The sequence below is a fragment of the Actinia tenebrosa genome, unplaced genomic scaffold, assembly GCF_029948245.1.
Source record: "Actinia tenebrosa isolate PJP-AT-01 unplaced genomic scaffold, QUT_ActTen_1.0 PGA_scaffold7__59_contigs__length_16204524, whole genome shotgun sequence".
In the NCBI taxonomy this organism is placed as follows: Eukaryota; Metazoa; Cnidaria; class Anthozoa; order Actiniaria; family Actiniidae; genus Actinia; species Actinia tenebrosa.
In genome coordinates, this window is record NW_028292584.1 from 12,867,489 (window position 1) to 12,893,909 (window position 26,421).

Sequence of the window (26,421 nt, forward strand, 5' to 3'; positions counted from 1 at the left end):
TGTGCAAGCTTGACACTACTACAACATTGATTAGGGACTGGTTATAAAATATTGGGGGGGGGGGGGGGGGGGGGGGTGGGCAAAATCAGAATAGAATCAGTGATTTTTATCGTGGCCCACATAAAATGATGCTGAAAATTCTGATGACCCAAAACCAGTTTAGAAGCAAAATTGCAGGCCCACCCATTTTAGTTGTCAAATTTTATCAACAGCCCACCCCTTTTAAGGAGTTCAAAATTATGTGACCCATCCCTTGATTTTGCCCCCCAACCCCCCCAACCCCCCATACTTTATGACCAGTCCCTTACACATATAGAAATAGTCTTGGGGAGGCCAACGAAGAGAGTGAAGTTATCTTACGAATGGAAGAATTGACTTTGCTAAGTCGAACAACACGAGGGACGCAAGCTACTTGATTGCAAATCGATGTGGGATGTAGTTCGATGATTCCAGTTAACTTATTATATAAACTAGTTCTTTGATGTCTGTATTCCATGAGACATTAGGATGCGTTCATAATGTATGGCAGAGAGTGGTGGTGAGGGGGGGGGGGGGGGGGGGGGGCAGATGAAATTTAGGGGGGATCGGAAAAAGTTTTACCATTAAAAAGGTGGGGGGGGGGGGGTGGGTGGGTTGAAAACCTTTTTTCAGAGAAATGGGGGGGGGGATGCAAAATTTTTAGAAGAAGCTACGAGAGTTTGCCAGGGGGGGGGGGGCATATTATTTTTTGGGGGACTTTTGGGTGGTCTTAAGAATTGTTTTGTCATTTAAAGATTTCATCTGCCCCCGCCCCTTCTGCCATACAATATGAACGCAGCCTTATTCAAATCGGGGTCTTTTTGTCGTAAAGAACAATATCATTGAAAGCTCATAGAGAGTCTTGATAACGAGTGATTCTCTTTAGTTTATGCCAAATCACAAGATGTTCAGGCAATAAAAAACGTACTGTACCAAACGACGTCACGTCCGGCTCCGCGCAAACTGTCGTTTGTCACGCCATCAGCTCACATAATCCGCTTTGACAGGTTTGATCCCTGCTTATTTACAAAGTAATGCAAACTTTCAAGCATACTCAGTATGTGAAAATACTATGTGATAAGCTGGATACCACTAGTGAGGAATAGTAACGTTTATAGAGCATGTTAACAGTCATTTATGATTACTAAGTTTACTACGCACCCGAGGCAAGCAAGCTGAGTGTCTTCAACACCGGAAGTGTAGGCTTAACTTCAACAAGTAATCGTTTAAAATAATAACAAAGGCCAATCATGCTTAGATAGTCCTTAGATAGGCTAATGTGTGGATAAATAAGCTGTTAAAACTGTTTTAGATGACTTTTTTCGCGGCCGTGATCTGTGGTTTGGAGATGTAAACAAACTGCTAATTTGCATATTTACATGGCAAATTTTTCCAACTTCGCATAAAGTTTTCATAAGGCCTGTGGAAAAACCCAAACTAATTTTTGTAGTTCGTGTTATTCTATCATTTGAACATTGTACAGCTTGAGTTTTGTAAAAATTGGAGAATGGCCACATGCGAAAAATCGCTTTTATAAATGTGAGGTAAAATCGAGACTGTGAATAACTGTGCTGGAAGAATGCAATTTTTTCTATCTAAAGTTTAGTTTAAAACGTCTAAAATCACCTGGAACAATTGTTCAACACCCCTTTTCTTGAATTCAGTTGCAAATTTGATTGTAACTTGGGTTTTCACTTGGAGCGAGAATGTTTTTGAAAGCGTAATTCGCAGCCGTTTCTTGAGCAATTTTTAGACCGACACGGGGTGAAATCGTTTTTTTCAAAAAAATCCGGATTTTTTACGTAGATCGAAAAACCGACCCCAGTACGTTCATAAACTCATCTAATAGTGTCTACAGACCAAAAGTGAAGGACTTTTATTTTTTTGATTGTGGCCACAAATTTTCGATTTTGCTCGATATTTCTGGACAGTCGCTCGTAAATCCCAAGCTTATCACATGCTGCATTTAAAAACTTTTATGTTCCAAAGCCTATATTAAAAAAATGTTGATGAAGTTTTTGTTGCATTGCATGTCGCATAGCAGGTCCAGATCGCGAAATACACTATGGGAGATGTAAATACAATTAGCGAAAGGTAACAACAATATGGAATTTTCCACAACTATGTCAGCACGTTTTTCCGGCATATTTCGTGGTAATTTTTTACAAGTGATCCACAAAACATTTCCAAAGTAGTATGCAGCATGCAAGATGCAAGTTGCAAAAACTTTTTTTTTTTGTGTGTGTGAAATGGGATAGTGAGGATAGGGAGGTTAATATATAAGCTTATTTTTCTTATTTTGCTGTCGACTTTGTCTTTAATTACTTCTGCTAACAATTTCAGTTCCTTCGTCGTGTGAAATATATCCTGATAAAAATATAACAGTTAATGAAACATACAACGCGTCACTGAACGTCATCACCACAGGAAACCCACCTGTTTATGAGTACATCTGGACTCATCATAATGGAAGTAGACTGACCGCCAATAGCAGACTGACATTTACTGCCTCAAGACAAGATACTGGAACATTCAAGGTGTCTGTGTATAATGGTGTTGGTAATCGGGGTATTTGCTCACGTCATGTCACTGTACAATGTAAGTAATTATGCAAATATTATCTAAATTTGTAGTGAAAGAATATGCTCTTTGAATATAATCAAAGTACCTAAAATGTAAGTAAAAAGTTGTTTTATATTCGTAATCTTTCCTCCGCAAAACCTAATACTCTGAATTCTAATTCGATACAGGTCAATAGACGACTTGCACTAACAAGTCACGTGACCCTTCCTCCATTAAAACGTCGTCTATTGGCCTTGTCCTGGCTTTGATCAGCCGAGATCTAGAGGTTGATTTAAGGTATAGGTGAGGGAACGTACGTTCTTTTTATTGGAGGGGGGGGGGGGGGGGGGGGTTGGAGGGCTGGGGCTTTAGAGGCTAGGGGAGGTCACCACTGAGTAATAATAATAAGTTGAACTTTTGAAAGGTGAAAAACCTCTTTATTCTTGGGAACGCTGTTTACTTGCAGGGCCTGGAGAAATATCACAATTGATCTTCATAAGTCTAGAACTGAGTGAAAGGGGGGAGAGTTACTACAAATTTTGTTTATCGTACTGCGAGTTCCTCCCCATCCCCCTTGAAAAAAAGGCACGCGCGTCCACTTTAAAGTTTGTGCATTGATCAGATATTACATTTTTTACCTGATGGTGAAATAAATTTACTTTGGTAGTGACTCCAATTTGCTGATCGTCCGTACTATGAGAAGCAGTTTTTTTGCAACTGAATTAAAAAAACCGGTTCTCCAATTAATTAACTCTCGATTCATTAGATGGTTCGAGAAGGTGGGGTTTCACTGGTTATTGAGACTTTTTCACATTTTTTCACATTATCTGTATTTGTTGATAATTTCATTTAAAATATATTTCATGAGTACGTTATCTTGTGATGGTGCATTTCATTCTGAAAACAGATCCACCAGATAGAATCACGTGTAGTAACAAAACAGTTCTGGAGGTTGATGATGTCCAACTAGTTTGCGGTGCTAATGGTAACCCACCACCTGATATGATGTGGATAAGAAATGGAAATATTCGAGGCATGGGGAGTACGTTACTGATCAAAGGTGTAACAAAACGTGAAGGTGGAACCTATACATTCTTCACCAACAACAGTCTTGGTTATAAATCAATTGAAATATCCATTACTGTGCAAAGTGAGTACTAACGGAGACATTTATAAAAACATGATTGGAAGGAAATACGGAAATGCTATCATTTACCGAAACATTTCCACGCGATCTAAATTTAACTGTTTACGCCATTTAAATTCCTGAGCATCTTTATCGATGTTCTTTAGATAACATGATTTGTTCTTTTTCAAAGTAATTTTCTAATAATATTTTTATAGCGGAAAAAAAATTATAGTGATGAAATTGATGCTAAAAATTATTTTACTAGTTTGTAACAGACTTAGAGAAAGCCACGCACCATATCTTGTTTATGAATACATTTTCGAATGCATCTTTACTTCAGCAAGGGCTAAATCACCAGAGATAACAAATCCGTACAAACAAGTAATATTGGTTGATGAGGGAAAAGACGTTAGTCTTGTTTGCAATGCCAGTGGATACCCAGTACCTAATATCACCTGGACGAAGCATGGCACTGTCATTGGTGTTGGACGAATATTCAATATAACACGAGTAAAAAGGAACGATTCATCGTGTTACACGTGTACAGCAGATAATGGTATTGGACACGCCAAGAATGTCAGCATATGTTTGGATGTGCAATGTAAGTACGAAGTTTATCTTCTTCAGCTAATAAGATTAATTGTCAAGATCTGCATTAGCTCCTTTAAGACGGTATTGCATTATGAAGTTAACTCAGTCATGACTAATGTATTGTGCTTTGCGCCATATTATGGCTGTCATCCATGGATCAACTATGTTTATTTTTTCACAACTAATTTACTGATTACATTTACAAAGAATTCTCAAGAGTAGCACGTTTGGCATAATGTCTAACCCTGACAAGTAAGACTGACTTGCAACAGAGTTGTGGAAAACAGTAAATTACATTCGCTTTTCGTACAAACGATCGCACAGTGTTTCCCAATCACACGAGCTAGTTAATGTTTTGGTGGACGTCAATTGCAATAAAGACGCGGTTTCCATAATATTCCTTAGGCATGTGCCAATGCAAACATTTGTATTTTTCAACAATCGTCATCAGTGGAAACACAATAATAATGTAAGCTTTCATTGCCTTGTTGTTGTTGTTGTTGTTGTTTTGTTTTTTTGTTTGTTTGTTTGTTTTTGTTTTTTTTTTTTTTACTCCTTTTTCTTGCATTTATCTATTTTTTAACTTGTAGATTCACCTTCAAACGTAAAAATTACTCCATCAATTGCTAGTATAACTTTAAAAGAGGGCGATAATCTTTCCCTGTATTGTCAAGGTGACAGTAACCCCGATCCCACATACGCGTGGAGGTATAACGGAGAGTTGCTTACAAGTCAACAAAGCAGGTCATTGATTATCAAGGACATCAATCGAAGACACAATGGATTATACCGATGTGAAACAAAAAATCGCCTTGGGTTTGTTCTTTCAAAACCGATTGAAGTCATTGTACAATGTGAGTAAGCAAAATAATTTATTTCGTTGTTGTAAAGTGCGCACCGTCGGCTTCCATTGATAGCAGTCGAATTTCAACTGAATGAACTACCGACGTTACTGAAATATAAGTGCTTTATCTTTACCTTTAATTTACAAAAGAGTTGGGGCAAAGGAAATGATGATTTTTAAATTACTAAAACGTGGTTTTCATTAAAGATACAATCATTAGCTTAACTACATACGAAAATGAAAGACCATCACCTCCTGCGCCTGCGAATGCGAATGCGACTGCACTTGCGCCTGCGCCTGCGTACCACCTGCGTATGTCGTTGTGCTTGTACTTACGTCGCTAATTCAGGCCTGTATAAAAATATAAATACAAAGGTAGCAAAAAATCGGCGGTAAGTTTTAGAAAGCTGGGATAACTATCTATACCACTGGAATACTAATAAATGTAATTTATATAAAAATAAGAGAAATTCATGGTTTTGGGCACATTCCAATATGCACATACGTTCTACCCAGAGAAAAACCCTCAATGCACAGGAGAGGACCAAAAATTTAAAACCAACTCTACTCAAATCAGTACGACACCGAGTCCGGTAGCCGATCGCAAACCCACATGGCATAGGTAAGAAGCGAGTGGTCTCATCACGATGGCACTTGTGCTTCCCCGCTTCCCTTCTGAAAGTGTACTATTGGTAACTAAATGATTGTCATGTAAAAAAAAACAAAACATATATTGGTTATGGCGTTGTATTTAGTCTAGTTGTCATTCCCTCATCCTTTCCTTGTGCTTATATTTGTTAGTAATACGGCATACATACAACCTTTAAGTCACATTACAAGGCAAAAGCAGTTAAACAGTTAAACAGTTTGACTTTATGTCTTTAAACAGACTTAGATCCTTTGGAAGTGATTGGATCAAGTAACCAGAGCTACAGTCAGTCCAATCCACTGGTATTGTTCAACCTTAGTATCAACGCATATCCCAGTAACACATCCCTGTCTTGCAGTCCTTCTGCACCGAATATATTGACTACCATCACCAGCCATGATGCAGGATTAGATAGAAAACAGTATTTGGTATTCGTTGTCATCCAGAATGATGTGGACAGTGCTAGCATCGTATGTAAAGCTGAAAATGGCGTTGGTGTACGAGAAAGGACATTGCATTTTTACAGACGACCGATACGTGAGTAATCTTATATTAATAAGAGTTACAAATGCCACTGGCTTAAGTCGAGCCAGTCCTTATGTTTTTTGCTATGATCTACCAAGCCATATTTGACTGTTTTGGTTTCTAATTTAGTCTTAAAGGAATCTTTTGCCGGCCAGTTTAGATTAACATACCCGAAATGGCAGGATGACCTTCAGGATGTAAAGTCAGCAGGCTACAATGATCTTAAACAGAAATGCATCAAAATAGTAAGTAGAGTATAGTCATTTTCGTTCGTTCGTTCGCTGCATGGTCATCATTATCATTAGTTTATTTTATTTATTTCTAGTTAGAAGCTGCATACTCAGGTGTACCATATTTGGCTGCCATAAAAATTAAGGATTTCATGTAAGTATTCAAATATATAGTGGCTATAATTTTAGTAACTGCACTTATAATCGCTAAGTACCCGCACAAAACACGCGGGCACGCGGGTCCAGGCTATAGATCTTCTCTCCTTACTGAATTTGAGCCCAGGTCAGCCTTGTAGCAGTTACGAAAATCCACACGATATCTTCCCCCACATGAGTGATTTCAATATATTATTGTTTAACTTGAGCAAAGCTTTATTCTTTTTATCTTTACGTACGATTCATTACAATAGCAAAGGAAGTATCATAGTGCGGTTTGAGCTCGAAGTCATTGGTCAAGTACCTGATCCACTGCTGCCTTTGAGAGATTATATCAAAAGACAAGGAGAAGAAATCAATGGCTTACAGATAGACCACAACAGCATTCAGAAATCAAGTGGTAAGATGCTTTAGTAGCTTGGATTCGATTCCAAGGGCGGATCCAGCAAAAATTTTAGGGGGGGGGGGGGGTGTGTGGGGGCTAATTGAGTTTCTTCCGTCATCACAACAGAAAGAAGATTAAAAAAAGAGCATCTAAATCTTCAGTTTTATTTTCATTTTTTATTTTTTTCGCTGAAGGGAGGCTTCAGCCCCCCTTTTGCCCACCCCCCACCCCCTCCGGATCCACTCTTGGACTCGGGGAGGGCGACGATTTTTTTCTCTTTACTTTTGTATTACTACTGTATTCATTGCTACTTGCTGATCAAGGTAATCGAGATATCAAATAAATCGTACTCATGTACCTACGATTTTTTTGACATGTTGGCGGTAGCCTAATGCTTTATTTCGCTTTCCCGACAGTTGCCGATCTCGATAGCGTGTAGCAATCAAAACAGTGGTAAACATCTGTGGGACCATATCTGTATTGTATTGTGATAACATAGATAATCCGTATGCCGCAGATCAAGAAAATAAGCCGATTCCATGTAAAGAAGAGGAGAACAAGACACTGTTGGCAGTTCTTGGAGCTCTGTTTGGTTTGTCGATTGTCCTGATCATCATACTTATAGTGGGGTTCCTGTGGTTCCGTAGAAAAGGTACGCTATTTTATTTAGGGTGCAAACACATCGAACATAGTACAGACAAAAAAGGGGTAAAAAGTTAGGATTAACATTTTAACGATATTTAATTTTTTCCTGATTATAGATTCAAAAGGAAATTCTGAGGAAACGTACGTACCAATCTGAGACATTAAATGATAAAAGGTCTGATCAATAAATGCAATTAAGTGTTGATATCGCCTTTTGCAGATCGAACAAAAGTGACAAGATAGGACAAATGGTAATTTTTATATGTATAAAGCATACCATATTATTTAATATTATCTACGTATTATTGATATTGCGCATGAAATTTTGATGCAGCTATCCATGTATATTCATCCATGCATCCATGCATCCATCCATGCATCCATGCATCCATGCATCCATGCATCCATCCATGCATCCATGCATCCATGCATCCATGCATCCATCCATCCATCCATCCATCCATCCATCCATCCATCCATCCATCCATCCATCCATCTATCTATCCATCCATCCTTCCGTCCGTCCATCCGTCCGTTCATCCATTCATTCCATCTTTGTTGTATTTCATTTCTACGTGCGTTATACAGTCCTTTGACTAAACGTTGTCGTTTGCCGTCGGCTTCATCCCTACGCGCCTAGACCGAAAAGGATCATGGGGATAATTAATTTTAAGTTACTAGCTGCCGCATATGTTATCTAACACGTCTTGAGCTCGCTTTTTTCGATACCATTTAATTTGCTAAAACCATGCCTCGAGCAGTTTGGCGAGCAGTTTGGATGACGCAAGTTCTGGGTAATTTACCCGTTGTCCTTTTCGGTCTAGGCGCGTAGGGATGATCCGATCAACGACAACGTTTGGACAAAGGACTGTATACTTAATTCAATAAAATTAGTCACCTGAAAAGCTATAAAGCTGAGGCCGACAAGGATTATGGGTAGATACATTTTTACGTGTTTCAACCGCTTGATACTGTTGATGGACTTGCACATCTTTTACCATTTATAGTCTCACCTCTTCTGAGCATCCTCAAGCTGCAGTTTGTATCAAAAAAGCTTTACTTGTTTGAAATGAATTGTTTCCCATGATCCTCAGTGATCTCAGCTTTCTAAGTTTTTGGTGACTAACTTTATTGAAATTAAGTATATATTTGTTTCTTCTCTGTCTATTCACTCATTACTATTGTTCTTCCTTACGTACGAAGAACGACATCTCACTTCAAGAAACAAGTTTTAATGCTACAGATAACGAAACACCAAACGTGCCAGAATATGAACCAATAGGAAGGCGAGGATTATCGACGAGGAATGCAGGCATCCCTGAATATGAGGCGGTGACAACAAGAACACAGCTATCCCAACCACATTCTGGTGTACGGACGAATTACCCCATGCCTCAGTATGAAAGTGCAGATCAACATGCACAAACAGAGGCTGTTTCAAATCCACCTCCACTCACCTATCGGACAATCCAACATCATACTGGTAACTACGATTCATTGAGTCCTTCAACACGGCTGCCCCCTAAGGGTGCAGTACTGTCATCGACAGGAAGTCCAACACGTACAGGAGAGTACCAGGCCCTTCAACACCAGGGCGTGTCCTCACAGTACCAGTCTCTGGATGACTTGAGCAAATGTTAAGTGAATAAGAACCAAACGAGAAAAGTATTGATGAGGCATTGCTTTGTGCTTTTTAAAATGCTATTAATAGAGTAAGTGATATGCGGGACATTTGTATCATTACTGATATCACACTCACTCCTCCATTATAAAAGATTTTGAAACTAGTACTTAGTTGTTAAGGAGCGACCAAGTTTGAATAAAATAAAATAAAACAAATCACTTTATTTAAGTGTCTAGTCGCTCTAGCGCTTTCGCACTAATTGGGGACACTTTTCGCTCAAACGCAATACCACTACATTTAATATTCTATGTACACAACCGCTCAACTCACATGTTGATTTTTACGGAGGGAGAAAACCGGAGAACCCGGAGAAAACCCTCGTAGCATAGGAGAGAACAACACATCAAACAAACTCAATTCACATGTGGCGACCGCAGGGCTCGAACCAGCAACCCGACCCGTTGGACTCACAGCGGTGAAAGACGACGCGTTAGCCGCCAACGCCACCCATGCTCAGCCCTTAGCTCACACTCAGCAATCCGTACTTGAATTTTATAACTCGGATTTTAACAACTTAATCCAAATACACCTTTAAAAGCTCCAGTATCAGTGTGAAATGGGGTGAAAATAATGCGTTCCATTGCCTTAATAGCATAAATAGATCAACTTAGATATACTGCGATTATAATATGTTAAGCGATGCAAGACCTCAACTGAAGACGCGACGATAGTGACAACTTTGTGGTTCACGCGTATTTGATTATAAAATCATAAACATTGTAAAATGATATATCGTAAAAGTCTACTTTTCAGTGTGGAATCGCTGTTAAATAGTTTTGTTTTCTTCATTGCTTTTCCGTTCCTCAGCCTAAGAACATAAGTTATAAGTTTTTATGACGTAACGGGTCAAGCTGATATTGAGCTGTCAGTTTCTGGATCATTCACTTGACTACAAACTCGGAAGAATCGATAATTTCAAATCGGTTATTTTAAAGACTTTGACCTTTATATTTATTAACAACTATTTAGCAGCAAAGGAACACAAACACAAGATAAATAAATAAGTATAACATTAATTTCATTCAAATAATCAGGGGAAAACTATAAAAAACCAAACCAGTTTAGGTGTCCTAGTGCCCTTGCTCAGAGGTCACTATTGATTGCTCATGGCTTTAATGATACGAAGCTTAAACGACTCCCTACTCCCCCCCCCCCCCCCCCCTAACAAAATTGGTTATTGAATTTGTTTACACTGAATCGGCTTTGTCACGCCATAAACAGGAGTGTTTCACTGTTAAGCTTATAAACTATTACGGTGGACGCTAAATACATATTTCAGTTGGTTCCAGAACACAATTCGTTAAATTATCATGGATATTTAGAGGCAAATGTCATCATTCTCAATGAATTATTTACGTTTTCTTCTTATACTTTGTTTAAACTCTGTTTCCTTACGTAAGTACACTAAATACATAGAAATTGCATCATTTATATTCCTACCGTTAAAGCATATTCTACTTGCTTCGATTCAAGTTCTAAAATAATGTGACGTGTGTGTGTTTACAGACTGTTTGAAAACCATAACAGTACCTGGAACGTTCCAAAATATTGTACTTGGTGAAAATAGTACTAACGTCAAGCTAACATGGACGATCGACCTCGAAGGAGACCCCCTCAATCAACTGAAAATTTCGAGGTATAGGGAGGACGATCCTGACAAAACACCGACATTTATAGGGGTTATGTACAGCAGTAATGTTATAGTAGTCTTCAGTCCAAAATACAGTCTAAATGCAAGCAGTCTTTCCTCGCCTGCATATGCTATCCTCACGATCAACGACGTTTTAAATCAGAGCAAAAATGCAGATGGTTCTGAGGTAGACGTACTCAAAAAGACGAATGGGTTCAAAATAGAAGTTGATGTACAGAATCATTTGATACCTACGTTGGTGGATACGGTCAAGGTGCAAGTATTTGGTAAGGAAAAACAAGATTGCATTTCAATTAGTTTATTTAATTTAAGCTTATTGCTAGAACTCTGCACCCGTGACCTACACGCTGTATATTATTGGTTTTTCGCTTCCGCCTATTAGATTTGATTTGTATCTCCGACTAGCCTACGAACCGACTGTCTGGGGAGAGGGGGGAGGGAGGGAGGTTATCCTTTCTTCTCCCTCTTTCTCCCCTTCTCGCCCGAGAGCCGGTTCTCTGACTTGTATATTTGACTGAGAAATTACATTCCAAATGACTACTGGCATATAACTAATACGCGCGCGCTGATTTTTGAAAATATAATAATATAATAATATAATAATAATAATAATTTTATTAATGTTCCGAAATTCTTCTAGCCGGGCACAAGCGCCCTACTAATCGGGGGAGACAAAAACTGTGCTTTATAAGTGAACGGAGCACAGTGCTGACGCCATTTGCGTGCGCGAAGTTATGCTATATCCTGCGACGGTTTTTCTTTTAGCGTAAATAATAATTCAATGCCGAAATAAAATTTTTGACTCTATAATAAAACGAAAAAAATACCTTTTTCCCGTGCTCTGTTCTGTAATAAAGCAATTAGGAAGAACCGCAAGCACTCAACTCACTTCTTTTGTGCTTACACCACTTCCTGCGTGCTTTATTACTGAATGGAGCACGAAAAAAGCTGTTTTATTCGTTAATTATAAAAGGCACTGAATGAGGTATTCCCATGACAATATATCTTAGCAATAGTATACGAAAATATTGAGCAGAGGGGTGAGAAAGGCAAATTTTTTGATTTTTTAAAAAACTTGGTCAACTGAAAAAGGTCAGAATAACTGGTTAAATCTAATCTTAACTGTTTAATCTACAACAATTTTTTCCAATGATTATCCATAAAATCAACTTAACAAGCTTTTATTATTATAAAACGTTTTTATTCATAAACTGATAGCCTAAATACACATGTTAACGATATTTTCACATGTGAAAATAACATGTTGTTTTCACATGTCAAAATATCAGTTTTTCGAAAAGGAGAATTAGAGGATATTACAATATGTTTTGAACTCTGCTGCTCGTCTTGTAACTCTCTCCAAGAAGTATAATCACATCACTCCTGTCCTTTGTTCTCTGCATTGGCTTCCTGTGAAACATCGCATCAATTTCAAGATTCTACTCCTCACTTTCAAAGCACTTCATGGTCTGGCTCCTGTCTACTTGTCTGATCTCATAACTGTGTATAAACCTAAAAGAACTCTCCGCTCATCCAAGGAACTGCTTCTTGTTACTTGTCCGTACAATCTTAAATCTTATGGTTATCGTTGTTTTTCTGTGTCTGCTCCTGTTCTATGGAATTCACTACCGTCTCCTCTTAGAAACACTTCATGTCTAAAAACTTTTAAGAAAGACCTTAAGACTCATTTGTTTAAACTAGCTTTTGAATTATAATTTATATATATTTTACAGCGCTTAGAGCCGACTTGTATAGGCGCTATATAAATCATATTATATTATTATTATTATATTATTATTACATGGGCGCGCGGAGATACGAAATTTATCTTCGAGTGTTGAAAAGATCTCTCACAAGTGAGCGATTTTCAACACGAGAAGATAAATTTCGTATCTCCAAGCGCCCATGTAACATTCTGTTTATTATATAGTTATCAATGAAAGTATGTTTTGGCTTTTTCAGGCAATTCTTTCCGTGTATTTTTGAATAGCCATCGCAATGGTGTTATTTTCACAAGTGAAAATAACATGTTATTTTCACGTGTGAAGATATCAATTTTTCGAAATAGAGAAATAGATATTTCATTGGTAATTATATAATAAATATAGGTATTTTATGGATAATTATATGATAAAATATTGTAATCCATATTAGAAGCGATGTAATAAACCATTCAAGACAGTTCGCACCAAACATACTTCGCAAGTAGAATATCTGCAGAATAGAAATTGTACATGTGATTCTATTTATAAATACTGATAATGACGGCCCAACAAGAAGTGGAATAATGCAGGAGTTCTAAGAGTAGATAACTTTCCTCTTTATGGGTTTCCTGTGGTTTGAGATCGATTTTCTGTTTCAGTCGGCGTATACCTGTCATCAGATCTGGATGAAATTCAAATTAATAACCGTTTGTAACGCACTCTCTAGCAAGCAGTTGCAGTCCATTGTTATTCTTTGTTTTCAAACACCGATCAATATATATCTTATGGATTTTGGCTGCATGTGTTATTCTACTGTTTAGGTTACTTCCTTAGTGACATTCAGTACTGATCACGACATCACTATACAAGATATTATACTGCATACTTATATTGCATAGACGGTGTTAATATGTGCATTAATCTTATCATTATGAGTTACAAAGTGTCACGATCATGATAAGAAGTATACCACTGTTCTGCTTTCTCTGGTTCAGATCCTTTGCAGGTATTGTGCTAATTGAATTATTTTGCTTCTGTTAAGCGAAGTTGATATTATGATATTCTGAGAAATATCATTAGGATACTCCTGTAAAAAGTATACGTGACTTAGCTGTGTCTGTGTCGCTTATATTATCTCAAGATGGAGCACGGATTTGGAGCGGAGAGTCATCCATTACAGCCGTACGAGGAAATTCAGCCACCATGACTTGGTCCGTCAATATGACTGATGCTGATGCAAACTTGGTGTGGACTTATGTTAAAATTATTAACCTTGATGGTCATAAAACAACAGATCTGGTTATATTCCAGAAAACAGGACAGAAAACTATTCGTAATCCAAGTTACCAGAGTCGTGGATCAGACTTGACATCGAATATCACTCAGACTGGTTCAGTCGTGACCATCAATTTTACAATGATGAATCTGAGAACAACAGACGAGATGACATACAAAGCTATGTTGGGGTTTGCTTTCGATTCCACCAGTTATCCTGGTGCTACACTTTTGGTTGTACAAGGTAAGAATCAGGATATAACTCAGTCATAAAGTTTTATTGGTATCAGACCTTTACTGGTGGCCTATTTGACGATAATTTGGATAAAGGATCGAGAGCCACAATTCAGTTTGTAACGCAGTCCCTTGTTCACACATACAATACGAAAGAAATCATGAATAAACACTAACTCATCACACATGAAGAACTAACACCGGCTGTAATAAAGTTGTTAAAAAACCCTATAACAACACATTTGACAAAGGATTAAACGAATTAAGCCAGTTTTAAGACAAAATCTTTTGAATTATAAATATATAACTTTTGATTTCATTTATAAATATATATATAATGAAGGGGCCGGCTAAGTTACAGTCAAACCACCTCAAGCGTGAACGTAGAGGTCATTAAACATTATTTTTGGATTCTTGATTTCATTATTCGATTCCAACATTCATTATTGAAAACGAATCTTTAAAGCCTGGCACATACAAAAGCCAAGCATATATGCAACTGGAATGCAAAAACAACTTTTTGTGCAAGGAATATGTAATATTCCTGTAATATGTATTCTGTTTGCGCTATAAACAAGAGCCTATGAGCCAAGTTAAGCGAATTTTCAAATTATTACTATTTTTTGAATATTAAAGATTCGTTTTCTTTAATGAGTCTTCGAATCAAATAATGGAATCAAGAATCAAGATAAAGTCATTAAAATGAACTCTACGTGTTCACCCTTGAGGGGGTTTGTCTGGAGCTAATACAGAAAACTGAGATGCGTTCTTACTACCGTAAGTCCTTCAAAGAAAACCTCTTTGTGATAATACTGGTCGTGAATCTACTGAAGTACCTGGACTACTATACCCTCCTTCGAAGGCTACCCCATGAATTATCTGCTGGGATCCCTGTGTTAAAAGCAAAAACAGCCAAGGAGATGACTGCGGAGGAGGCTAGGACTACTAGTGGAATATTTTATGTAATTCCGCATCATTTAGATAGCAATAATACTTGTAAATAATTACTAAGAGCATCAAAACAACTTACTATTACGGATGGCAAAACAAGTAATCAAGAAAAACAATGGAAAATCATTTTTTGTGTCTGTTTTTCCAATACTCCTTTTCTTTTTGTTTCTGTTTTTCGCTTTTATATATGATAAGAATTTCCTATATCTATATCAATGATCTTCCATCAAACCTCCTGAACACTGACAATTTGCAAGTCTTATCTTCACTCGTTTGGATAACAACGTCTTATATTCTTATATAGTAGCATTACAGTAATATATATTGTAAAGCTAGTATCATTAACATAATTTTATAATATACTTTATGTAGAGTATGTAAGGGGTATCAGTATTGTAATGAGTGCAGTGTATAAATAAATATACTTAATTATTACTTATTACTATATATCTTTAATTTATTTCATTTGTTTCTAAAGTAGGTTCTTTTTGACAGCAAAGTATATAATGTGTGATGTTTTAGTTCCCTTTAATATTTTTATCTTAACATGGCTCCCTCTGTTGAGGATACGGCGCAGTCAAGACATCTGCTTCTTATAGAATTTATATCCTTAGATTTCCTTCTCAGTCTTGCCAGAATCTACATCAATCAGCATTTCTCCAAACCAGACGGGTTTTTGTCTTGGAAGTCTTGCAACTATCTCCTGTACATCCTATGCCAAGCCTCCTGCTAACTACTCTTTGTATCACAACACAAAGCTGATTCATGATAACAGTATAAGTGGCGTGTTTAATGTGACATTGAATGACACAGGAAACAACAGCTACACCTGTGTACCGTACAATACCGTGGGGTTTGGTCAAAACCGAAGTTTGGAGCTTCTTACCAAAGGTACTAAGAGAATATCTAATGCAAAATTCTTTATCTGAAGACAAGGGAAAACTGCACTAAATTCTCTAACCCAAATACCATGAAACAGCTTGGCAGAAAAGAGAAGCACTTGGTAACTGAATATTAGCAAAAATAAAAAGTAAAAAACTCCTTGCTTTTATTAATAGCATATACACACCCGATGAATGGGTGGGACAATTTGAATAAATAAAGTAAATACTTCTGGCGGCTGGGATATCGGCTGACAATGTCCGAGGATGAAAAATGGTCCTAAAAAAGAAAGGTTGACCGAGAAGCAGTAATTACGGAATTGTTCAGCATTTATTTATTTTGCAAAAAATGCAAAAAATTAAACATAACAAATAAGAAAAATGAATTCAAATAACTGCTTTACATGAGTGCCGTGTGAAGTTTAGTCCTTATTTATAGAGAAATGATTTTTACAGCCGGACTTTAGTGTCCTTTAGTGCCATTGTTGAAGCTATATATAAGGAGCGTGCCAACTATATATCCAAAAATTGTTAGCCAGAAAAAAATTGCCCTGTAAGATTTACTAGTAAGCTTGCTAATGGAATAGAGCATGCATAGATGGATGGCAGTTGGCAAATGCTGATGCCCATATTGTTCTATTGGGTCAGTCATCGCACGGGTAGTATGGCGCATTACATTTTATTGCATCGCGGATAATTCAGGACACATTTAAAAAAGAGTGTCTTATGAATTAGTATCTTTGTCCTTGGCTTCCATGTTTGCAGAAACACGACAAATTTGTAGAAGGTCAGGACAACGAAAATACGAGAAGAAAATAATTCAGAACGATGCTCTGCTGAAACAATTTCTTTCGAATAATCGAGTGGGAAAAAAAAGAATCGAAAAATAATTCCCGTTAGTACAACTCAATGACTACCTGAGCGAGTTTATTATTTATTGCAGTCCGAAAAAAAGACAGCAATAAAGAACATATAACAAACTTCCTAATTCTGTGCTTGCTAGTTTCGAACGATATTCAAAGATAATAAATAAAAGGATTCAGTATTATAAACTGAAAGAAGAAAAGTTCGGAAAAAAAAAAAAAAAAAAAAATTCAGTAAAGCAAAAAGGGGAAATTAGGCAGCGACCGAAACGGTTCCCCTGAAGGTGAAGTCAGAGTGCTATTTTTATGAGAAGGAACTGATTAAACGCAGTTTGGTTAAGTCATATTAACCTCACAGGGGTTATCTAGAAAATAGAGATGTGACAGTACAAAGCGAAGCTACGCCAATTATATCAAAATGTGAAGAATATCTAGAATGTTTTTAAAGAACGACCATACAAGACTTAAACAAGAGAAAACAGGACATATATGAGAAAAATTACTTCAAAAGTGTTTTGAGCCCGGTTCAGCGGTAAAGCTGCCGTTGTTTTTAAAGATATATGCAAAAAACGGTAAAAGAAATGAACGCTGATGAAGTGCCCTTTTGCCTAGCCTGCTGTGCAGACGTTTTTAGTGTCGGCTCGTTCCTTTCCCTCCCCACAAACGTCTGCTAAAACTAGCCACACATTCCTTTCCCTTTGTTTAATCGGACCAATGAGCAACGCCAACAAATAATGTAAACAACTGCCCACATTCAAATTCCTGTGAAAGCGTATCGTCCAAAGTTCGTAAATCCTCGTATAAAGTATTAATAATTTCCAAATCTATATGGATAGGACTCATAAGAAAGTTGTAGGAGCTGAATCTAACCGCTTTTTATGTTCGTGTGAGCCGTAAATGAAAAGATAAGAAAATATGACAAATCTACCGTCGACATCAAAGAACTTATCGAAAAAGTACTGGACATCGAGCTCAGTTTTTATGATTCAAACAGTAAATCATCGATTTTCCATTTCCTATTATAAGATTTACGAAAACGTCTAGTTTTTCAGAGACGAAGCACCTGAAGGATTCTTTCTGATACGAATTAGGATCGCTTATCTAAATTTCGCAGACATTTCTAAGGGCTTCATCAATATCAAAGTAAGCCAAGGTGAAGGTCAGCTTCCAGCATTTCGGGAGGCGCGCTCTGATTGGTCAATCTAAGGGAAAGGAATGTGTGGCTAGTTTGAGCAGACGTTTTTGGGGAGGAAAAGGAAACGAGCCGACACTAAAAACGTCTGCACAGCAGGCTACCTTTTACCCGGCTTGCTATAATAAATAGTTCCAAAAGAAGTTTTATTTACTAACGTATATGTCTTTGGATTTCTTTCCAGTCTTGCCAGAATCCACATCTATAAACATTTCTCCAAACCAAACGAGTTTTTGTCGTGGAAGTCTTGTAACTATCTCCTGTACATCCTATGCCAAGCCTCCTGCTAACTACTCTTTGTATCAACACAAAGCTGATTCATGATAACAGTATAAGTGGCGTGTTTAATGTGACATTAATTGACACAGGAAACAACAACTACACCTGTGTACCGTACAATACCGTTGGGTTAGGTCAAAATAGAAGTTTGGACCTTGTTGTTAAAGGTACCAGTATAGTAGAAATATTCAGTGTTATATTTTTTAAATTCTTTTCCTTTTCTTTTTCTTTTATCTATTCACCTGCATGAAGATAAGGAAAAAACCACTAAATTCACTATCCAAAATGCTATGAAACACAAATATCTAGTCAGTTTTTTTAACACAAGAGAAGATCAGCACCACAAACTAAAAAAAATTATCCTGATGAGCAAAAATATAACAATAAACCTTATACCACCCATTGATAATACATACACCCCGGATGGGTGGGCAGGAAAATGTGAATGTATAAAGTCCATATTATTTATATAAATAAACCTCTTCTTGCATGTCCCAGTATGAGAAATGGTGGAAAAAAGTTTGGACGGGAGCGAGCAATTACTAAATTGTTCACTGCCATATTTCTTTATTTATTTTATACTTTTAATTACTCTCTAGATCAACCTAAAGCCGAAAACTGTGAGATCGTTAGTAGGGATATGATCAATGGATCAGTGGTTGAAGGAGAAAGAGTGACCTTGTCGTGTAACATCACTGGTAGTGATCCACTGAACATAACATGGACCAATGGTAGTCACGTGTGGAATCAAGGGAACCTGACGTTTGATTCTGTCAACAGAGAAAATACTGGAAATAATCATGTGACAGTTAACAATGGCAAAGAGTGCAATAAAACAGCATCGGAAAATCTCTCACTCAGTGTATACTGTTAGTGTTATGTCACAATTGATATTTTGGTGATCTGGACCTAGTTTTGTTATAAAACGTTTCAAATTGTCTCGTCTATATCGATCACATCATGTGATGGCGTGTTAATGTACCAAGGACAATTGTCTACCAGTTGTTTTAGAATAGTCTAAACTAATAGCTACTAGCTAATTTAATTAGTCATCTCGCACTAATACCTGGCCATTAGAGCTGAAACTGTGTGTGTCTAATGCATACCCCATTTTTTTCTCATACTAATTATCTTCTTCATCATCATCATCATCATCGTCATCATCATTATTGTAATTGTTATTAGCATAATGGTTAAACAATGCCAGATAAAGTGTTTTACTTTTTCTTAGTTTTGAGTTAACTATATGCGGTACTTATTTGTAAGATAAAATATTAAGCAACTTTATATTTTACTTTTTTTAAACGGGCAAAGGCTTAATGCGCCAAAAATGACCGTTCTATTGCAAAGAAAAACAAGGCCTGATTGTACCCCTCTTTGACGAGCAGCAATGCTTATTTTAGATGATGGGGGCGTTTCATATCGCTTTTTTAAAGAATTCCCTAAAATTATACCGTACTTCTATTATTTGAAATTGATTGTCGTATATATATCTATTATTTATTTAACTATCCTATTCAACAATATTGCAGTCCCTCCAACAATCATTGTGTTGATTTGTCAAGGCTGTCAAAGTGGAGTTGCCGTCGAGAACCAAACCATCACCTTGGTGTGTAATGCTACTGGTAACCCCATGCCAAACATCAGATGGATGAAAAATGGACAATATTACGATGGAAGTAGTTCAGTATCAAGTCCAATGAACAAGCTTGTCTTCCAAAAATTTGCAATAAGCGACACAGGAATTTACACCTGCATTGCTGACAACGGGGTTGGCAATCCGGGAAGGAAATCATTCATTTTATCTGTTAACTGTAAGTGAAGATTTAATATACTCAATGTAAATTTTGTCATGCGAATAGAACAATTCATTTTCATAAGGGAACTTTTTCTAGCTACTGATTATCATTGATCAAAGTGACGAATAATGTTTGTCCTGAAAACTAGAGGATAGCGCTTTATGTTTGCAATTTCATTCAGGAGAGGTTCATATTTCCGACGAAAAGCAGCGTTATCTAGTCATCAAAAGTCGCTTTTAGGCGCACGTTGAACATTTTAACATTACTTAAGGATATTGATACAAAATATGAATTATGTAGAGTGGTTTTCATAAGCCCATGAAACAAAGTGTACTAATTAGAGTGTAATAAGAGTAATAGTGAGAGTAATAGTCAGATTAACGCAGAAGAAAACAAAAGAATAAAAGTGCAAAAAAAGTGTATTTCGTGGGTTTATGAAAACCACTCTATTGTTTTACGCAATTGCCAAATTACTGGACACACAAAAATGTATTTTAATTAAAATTTGTATGTCAAAAAGGATTGCCCGTTGTTTTTTTTTTTTTTTTTTTTTTGTTTGTTTGTTGTTGCTGTTGTTGTTTTTAAATCCAATCTCATTTCACCTAGAAAGGCCGCTGACTTTCTTCTCCTCCCCAACAACGAACTTAGTTTTCATTCATATGTAAGCGAAGCTTATTGTATGAAAACTGGCCTTCAATTACATTACAATGCGCCATGCTTAACAAGGTTGTATCGTAATGTATGATGCGTTGTTATTTTCCAGACAGACCAGAAAATACCAGCATTAAGATATCTGATGAGAAAAAGGTCTTCTGTAAAGGAGATTCGATACACGTTACCTGTACGTCACACGCGAAGCCCGTCCCGGTTTACTCTTTGTATCGTAGTAACGTGTTTCTTGGTAGTAATGCTATTGGTATCTTTGTTCTTGAACTTGCTGAGAATGGAAATTACAGTCTTACCTGTATACCAAATAATAAAGTTGGTATTGGACCAAGTAAGAGCGAAAGTGTTACAGTAAAAGGTAAACCAGGTAGCATATCATAGCATGGCATGGCTGATAGTTATATATATATTTTTATATGCATACCAGGAGAAAATGTCAGTGATAGAGTTGTTCCTAACAAAAGTGTAAGGGATGCAAATGTACGCCTTAGCACCTTGGGGATACAAATGAGCAAAAAAAAAAGCGCTCGAACTGCATGCATAGATAATCATTGTATTGTTAAGATATCTGGCTGTCTGTGAAAAACGTGTTTTGTTTTCATTTTTCACTGTCAGCTCATTGCACATGTCTTAAATTCTACCTTACTTTCAAATGTAATGAAGCCATTTTTGCTATGACGATACAGGGACCGGTTGTATTGAGGGAAGATAGCGCTATCAGATGGATAAATCGATAGCATATTAGGTAAAATGTCATTAAAGATATCCCCTAGTTTTTTCAACACTTCTACCTCTTTCTTTCCCAATTAACAGGATCGATTTAAAAACAAACATACTAAAATTATCCAACTTCGAATTTATTCATAATTTTCAGAGCCACCTAAAATCACCAATTGCCGTATTAATGGCTCTCTAAGTACGAGCCAACCAGTCGTTAAAGGGGATGTGGTAATAGTGACGTGCAATAGATCTGGAAGTCCTCCACTCACTGGAAGATGGACCAAAGATGGACGTGTGTGGAATGGGAATGATCTTATATTCAACCCAATGAATCGAGCAGATGCTGGATCCTACAAGTTTATCTTACACAATGGAGACGAATGCAATAAAACCGAGCAAAAAATTCACATATCTGTTTATTGTAAGTAGACTTGCTTGATGATAAAGAAAATTCCATTGTTTACAATTAAACCCTATAGGTCGTCAACGTTAATTCCGGTCTCGTGTGGGATTTTTATCACCTGCATGGCAAGTTTACTATGGAAATGTACATGGATGATTGCGAAAGGGAGCAGGACTTGCTCCTCACTGAAGTATGTTAATCAGATTTATTCAGCCGATTGATATCAAGCCATTTCTTTATATCCTAAAGCAGTGTCGATGCTTACTGACTGACTGAGTGAATGAATGATTGTTTGATTCAATGATTATCAGTGTAAATATTTCTTTCGTTTGTTTCTCTTTTTAAACAGACTTAGATCCTCTGGAAGTGATTGGATCAAGTAACCAGAGCTACAGTCAGTCCAATCCACTGGTATTGTTCAACCTTAGTATCAACGCATATCCCAGTAACACAACCCTGTCTTGTAATCCTTCTGCACCGAATATATTGACAGCCATCACCAGACATGATGCGGAATTAACCAGAAAGCAGTATTTGGTGGTGGTTATCATCCAGAAAGAAGTGGATAGTGCTAGCATTGTATGTAAGGCTGAAAATAGCGTTGGTGTACGAGAGAAGATATTGCATTTTTACAGACAACCGATACGTAAGTAATGATAATGAGAGTTACAAATGTCACTAGCTTGAGCTGATCAAGTCCTGATGAGATGAATTTGTTATAACCCATCATGCCATATTTGACTGTTTTTCGTTTCTACTTTAGTTTTCAAGGAAGCGTTTACCGGGCAGTTTAGAATAACAAACCAAGAATGGCAGGATGACCTTCAGGATGTAAAGTCAGCAGGCTACAATGATCTTAAACAGAAGAGCATCAAAATAGTAAGTAGAGTATAGTCATTTTCGTTCGTTCGTTCGTTCGTTCATTGTTTTCATTAGTTTACTTTATTTATTTCTAGTTAGAAGCTGCATACTTAGGTGAACCATATTTGGCTGCCGTGAACATTAAGGATTTCATGTAAGTATTCTTCAAACATATAGTACCTATAATTTCAGTAACTGCACTTATAATCGCTAAGGACTGCCGCAATATACAAAGTAGAGCAGCTCGCCTGGGTCTGTGCTATAGATCCTCTCTCCTTACTAAATTTGAGCACAGGATAACCTTGCAGTTACGAAAATCTACACGATATCTCCCCCCACATGAGTGATGTCAATATATTATGGTTTAACTTGGGCAAAGCTGTATTCTTTTTATCTTTACGATTCATTACAATAGTAAGGGAAGCATCATAGTGCGGTTTGAGCTAGAAGTCATTGGTAAAGTACCTGATCCACTGCTGCCTTTGAGAGATTATATCAAAACACAAGGAGAAGAAATCGATGGCTTACAGATAGACTACAACAGCATTCAGAAATCAAGTGGTAAGATGGTTTAGTAGCTTGGATTCTACTCGAGGAAGGCCAAGGGTGTTTTACTTTTGTATTACCACTGATTTCATCGCTAAGCGCTCATCAAGACATAGGTCGTAACTGGGAAATCGAACAAAGACTGTCGTCAATCAAATGAATCGCCCCATGTACTTTTACGTACTCTAAGAATTTATTTGACATTTGCGCGATGCTTAGTCTGTATTGCCTGATTTGGCTGTCCTTAATTTTGTCTCGATATCGTGTATAAATGATAATAGTTTTAAAAATCTGTGGGACCATATTTGTATTGTATTGTAATAACATACATAACCCTTTTGTAGACTTCAAAGAAAATACGCCGATGCCATGCAAAGAGGAGAACAAGACACTAGTAACAGTTCTTGGAGCCCTGTTTGCCTTGTCGATTGTTCTGAGCATCATATTTATAGCGGGTTTCCTGTGGCTACGTAGAAAAGGTAAGATATGTTATTTTGGGTGCAAAAATATGGAACATGAGGGTACAGAGTAAAAAAAAGGTGGAGAGAAAAAAAGATAAGATTAAAATTTTAATATTTTCTTCTTCTGATTATAGATTCAAAAGGAATTTCTGGGAAAAAGTACGTACCAATCTGAGACATGTAGATGATAAAAGGTCTGATTAATAAAAACAATAAAATGATAATATTCCCTTTTGCAGATCGAACACAAGTGACAAGAAAGGACAAATGGTAATTTTGTATATATACATGTATATAAAGTATTATCTATAATGTTATCTACGTGTTATTGTTTTTTTGGCATGAAATTTGGATGTAGCTATCCATCCATCCATCCATCCATCCATCCATCCATCCATCCATCCATCCATCCATCCATCCATCCATCCATCCATCCATCCATTCATCCATTCATTCCATCTTTGTTGTATTTCATTTCTTCGTGGGTTATATATTTGTTTCTTCTCTGTCAATTTATTCATTACTATTATTCTTCCTTACGAACAAAGAACGACATCTCACTTCAAGAAACAAGTTTTAATGCTACAGATAACGAAACGCCAAACGTGCCAGAATATGAACCAATAGGAAGGCGAGGATTATCGACGAGTAATGCTGGCATCCCTGAATATGAGGCGGTGACAAGAAGAACACAGCTACCCCAACCACAATCTGGTGTACAGACGAATTACCCCATGCCTCAGTATGAAAGTGCTGATCAACATGGACAAACAGAGGCTGTTTCAAATCCAACACCACTCACCTATCAGACCATCCAACCTCGTACTGGTAACTACGATTCACTGAGTCCTTTCACACGGCTGCCCCATAAGAGTGCGGTAATGTCATCCACAGGAAACCCAACACGTACAGGAGAGTACCAGGCCCTTCAATACAAGGGTGTGTCTCCACAGTACCAGTCTCTGTATGACTTGAGCAAATGTTAAGTGAATACGGAACAAGACGAGGCATTGCCTTGTTCTTTTAAAAATGCTATTAATATTGTAAATGATATGCGGGACATCTGTATCATTACTGATAGCACACTCACTCCATTATTAAAGATACACTTGCAATTTTGATCACGCACTTTTCTTCGGTTCTTTTAGACACATTGATCAAACGTAAAGGCAGTTTTGTAATAAGATCAAGTTAATTATACACATATATCATAATCTTAAGCAGAAACTCAAGGAAAGAAAGTAAGACCTTAAGAAAGGCGATAAAATCATATTTGTTAACCACATACATTCAATATAATATGCTGACACAATAACCAAGCTATATTGGATTGCAATCACTTGTTGATACTGATAAACAATAAAGCAAACAATTGACAAATATGAATTGAACGTTCAGTTTTATGTTTGCTAGATTTCCTTTTACCATGTGAACGTTTTTATTTGAAAGCTTCAGGCAGAAGGGAAGGACAAACAAGTCTTTTCTCTCTTCCCACCCCGTACACTCTCGATCATAGCTGACACTTAGTAATCTGTACTTGAATCTCATAACTTGGATTTTAACAGCTCGAATTTCCAAGGCCGTCTCCTAGAAGCTCCCATATCGTGTGTGGAATGAAAAAACGATATATGAGCTACATAGCATTAACATAGGTAGCCCAACTTAATATATTTTACAATGTGTATTTAAGCTATTAGTTAAACTTGACAAGAACAACTGAGACAAAATAAAAAATAATGCAAAATACAATGCAAAATACGAAATAATTTTGTTGCCGGTAGATTGGCATTTGTAAATGTTTTTGAATATGTTTTAGCTTTTTAATGTGAAAGACAAGGTTTTTATACAATAAGCTTGACATAAGCTTATCTTACAACAACACAATTTTAGGCTCATGATTTGTATAATCATACTTGCTGGAAAAGATGAATAAATGGCGAATATTTTGTGTAATTTTATATGTAATTCAATATTTAAATAAACTATCTATAGAAATATATAAAACTATTGATTGAAAGTCTCTTTTTCCTTGCCGATAGGACCCCGCAATAAGAGCCGAACGAGGCTGCTTTTTCTTGAACGAAAAATATACGATAGTTGATTAAAAACAATGCAACCAAATTCATTATACAGAAAAAATGAAAAAATGTATAAATATTTAAAAATTATTAATTATTGATTAGAGATTATTGTTATTATTAATTATTGAATTCATTATACAGATGATTTAAAGAATTATAAAGCTAAATAAAGAGCAAATATTTGTTGTGGCTCTCCTTTTTATATTTCATTCAGCATTAAAATAAATTAAGAGAAAGTCTTTGATTTTTTTGATTCGTCGAAAGAAACTGCTTATCATAGAAATTAAAAATACGCGATTATTTGCTTAAGAACACACACCTGAATTCTCGAAGAATATTTCTTGAACCATCTTTGACTACATGACAGTTTTTTATCTGTTGTTGGTCTATAACTCGTCTCCGGCCAAAGCGATGTTTTTTGTGCATTTCCGAGTAGT

At 36.7% G+C, this 26,421-nt stretch overlaps 2 protein-coding genes across 6 annotated transcripts in view; both read left to right on the forward strand.

The window, feature by feature from the left end:
- LOC148905679 (uncharacterized) overlaps nt 1–9,564 on the forward strand; it is a 39,883-nt gene extending 30,319 nt beyond the window's left edge. For both annotated transcript variants that reach the window (XM_089039823.1, XM_089039824.1), the window contains exons 3-14: nt 2,362–2,616; nt 3,488–3,730; nt 4,050–4,310; nt 4,891–5,154; nt 6,034–6,330; nt 6,448–6,563; nt 6,644–6,702; nt 6,959–7,104; nt 7,607–7,741; nt 7,851–7,875; nt 7,955–7,985; nt 8,938–9,564. In XM_089039823.1, coding sequence (XP_088895949.1) covers nt 2,362–2,616; nt 3,488–3,730; nt 4,050–4,310; nt 4,891–5,154; nt 6,034–6,330; nt 6,448–6,563; nt 6,644–6,702; nt 6,959–7,104; nt 7,607–7,741; nt 7,851–7,875; nt 7,955–7,985; nt 8,938–9,375 — 2,270 coding nt within the window. In that variant the 3' untranslated portion in view covers nt 9,376–9,564. The remainder of the gene's footprint in view (nt 1–2,361; nt 2,617–3,487; nt 3,731–4,049; nt 4,311–4,890; nt 5,155–6,033; nt 6,331–6,447; nt 6,564–6,643; nt 6,703–6,958; nt 7,105–7,606; nt 7,742–7,850; nt 7,876–7,954; nt 7,986–8,937) is intronic.
- Nucleotides 9,565–10,671: 1,107 nt separating this feature from the next.
- LOC116295292 (hemicentin-1-like) lies at nt 10,672–25,907 on the forward strand. Of its 4 annotated transcripts, XM_089039825.1 has the most exons (15): nt 10,685–10,813; nt 10,925–11,335; nt 18,353–18,614; nt 19,047–19,316; nt 19,980–20,261; nt 21,010–21,270; nt 21,787–22,053; nt 22,385–22,681; nt 22,799–22,914; nt 22,992–23,050; nt 23,312–23,457; nt 23,787–23,921; nt 24,038–24,062; nt 24,143–24,173; nt 24,452–25,907. In XM_089039825.1, the coding sequence occupies exons 3-15, from the start codon at nt 18,440–18,442 to the stop codon at nt 24,887–24,889; spliced, it is 2,502 nt and encodes an 833-aa protein (XP_088895951.1). In that variant the 5' UTR covers nt 10,685–10,813; nt 10,925–11,335; nt 18,353–18,439; the 3' UTR covers nt 24,890–25,907. The 4 variants fall into 4 exon arrangements, with proteins under 4 accessions (XP_088895955.1, XP_088895951.1, XP_088895952.1 ...); XM_089039829.1 differs by lacking the exon at nt 24,143–24,173 and having other exon boundaries at nt 10,672–10,813; nt 24,452–24,663; XM_089039826.1 differs by lacking the exon at nt 10,685–10,813 and having other exon boundaries at nt 10,880–11,335.
- Nucleotides 25,908–26,421: the final 514 nt, after the last annotated feature.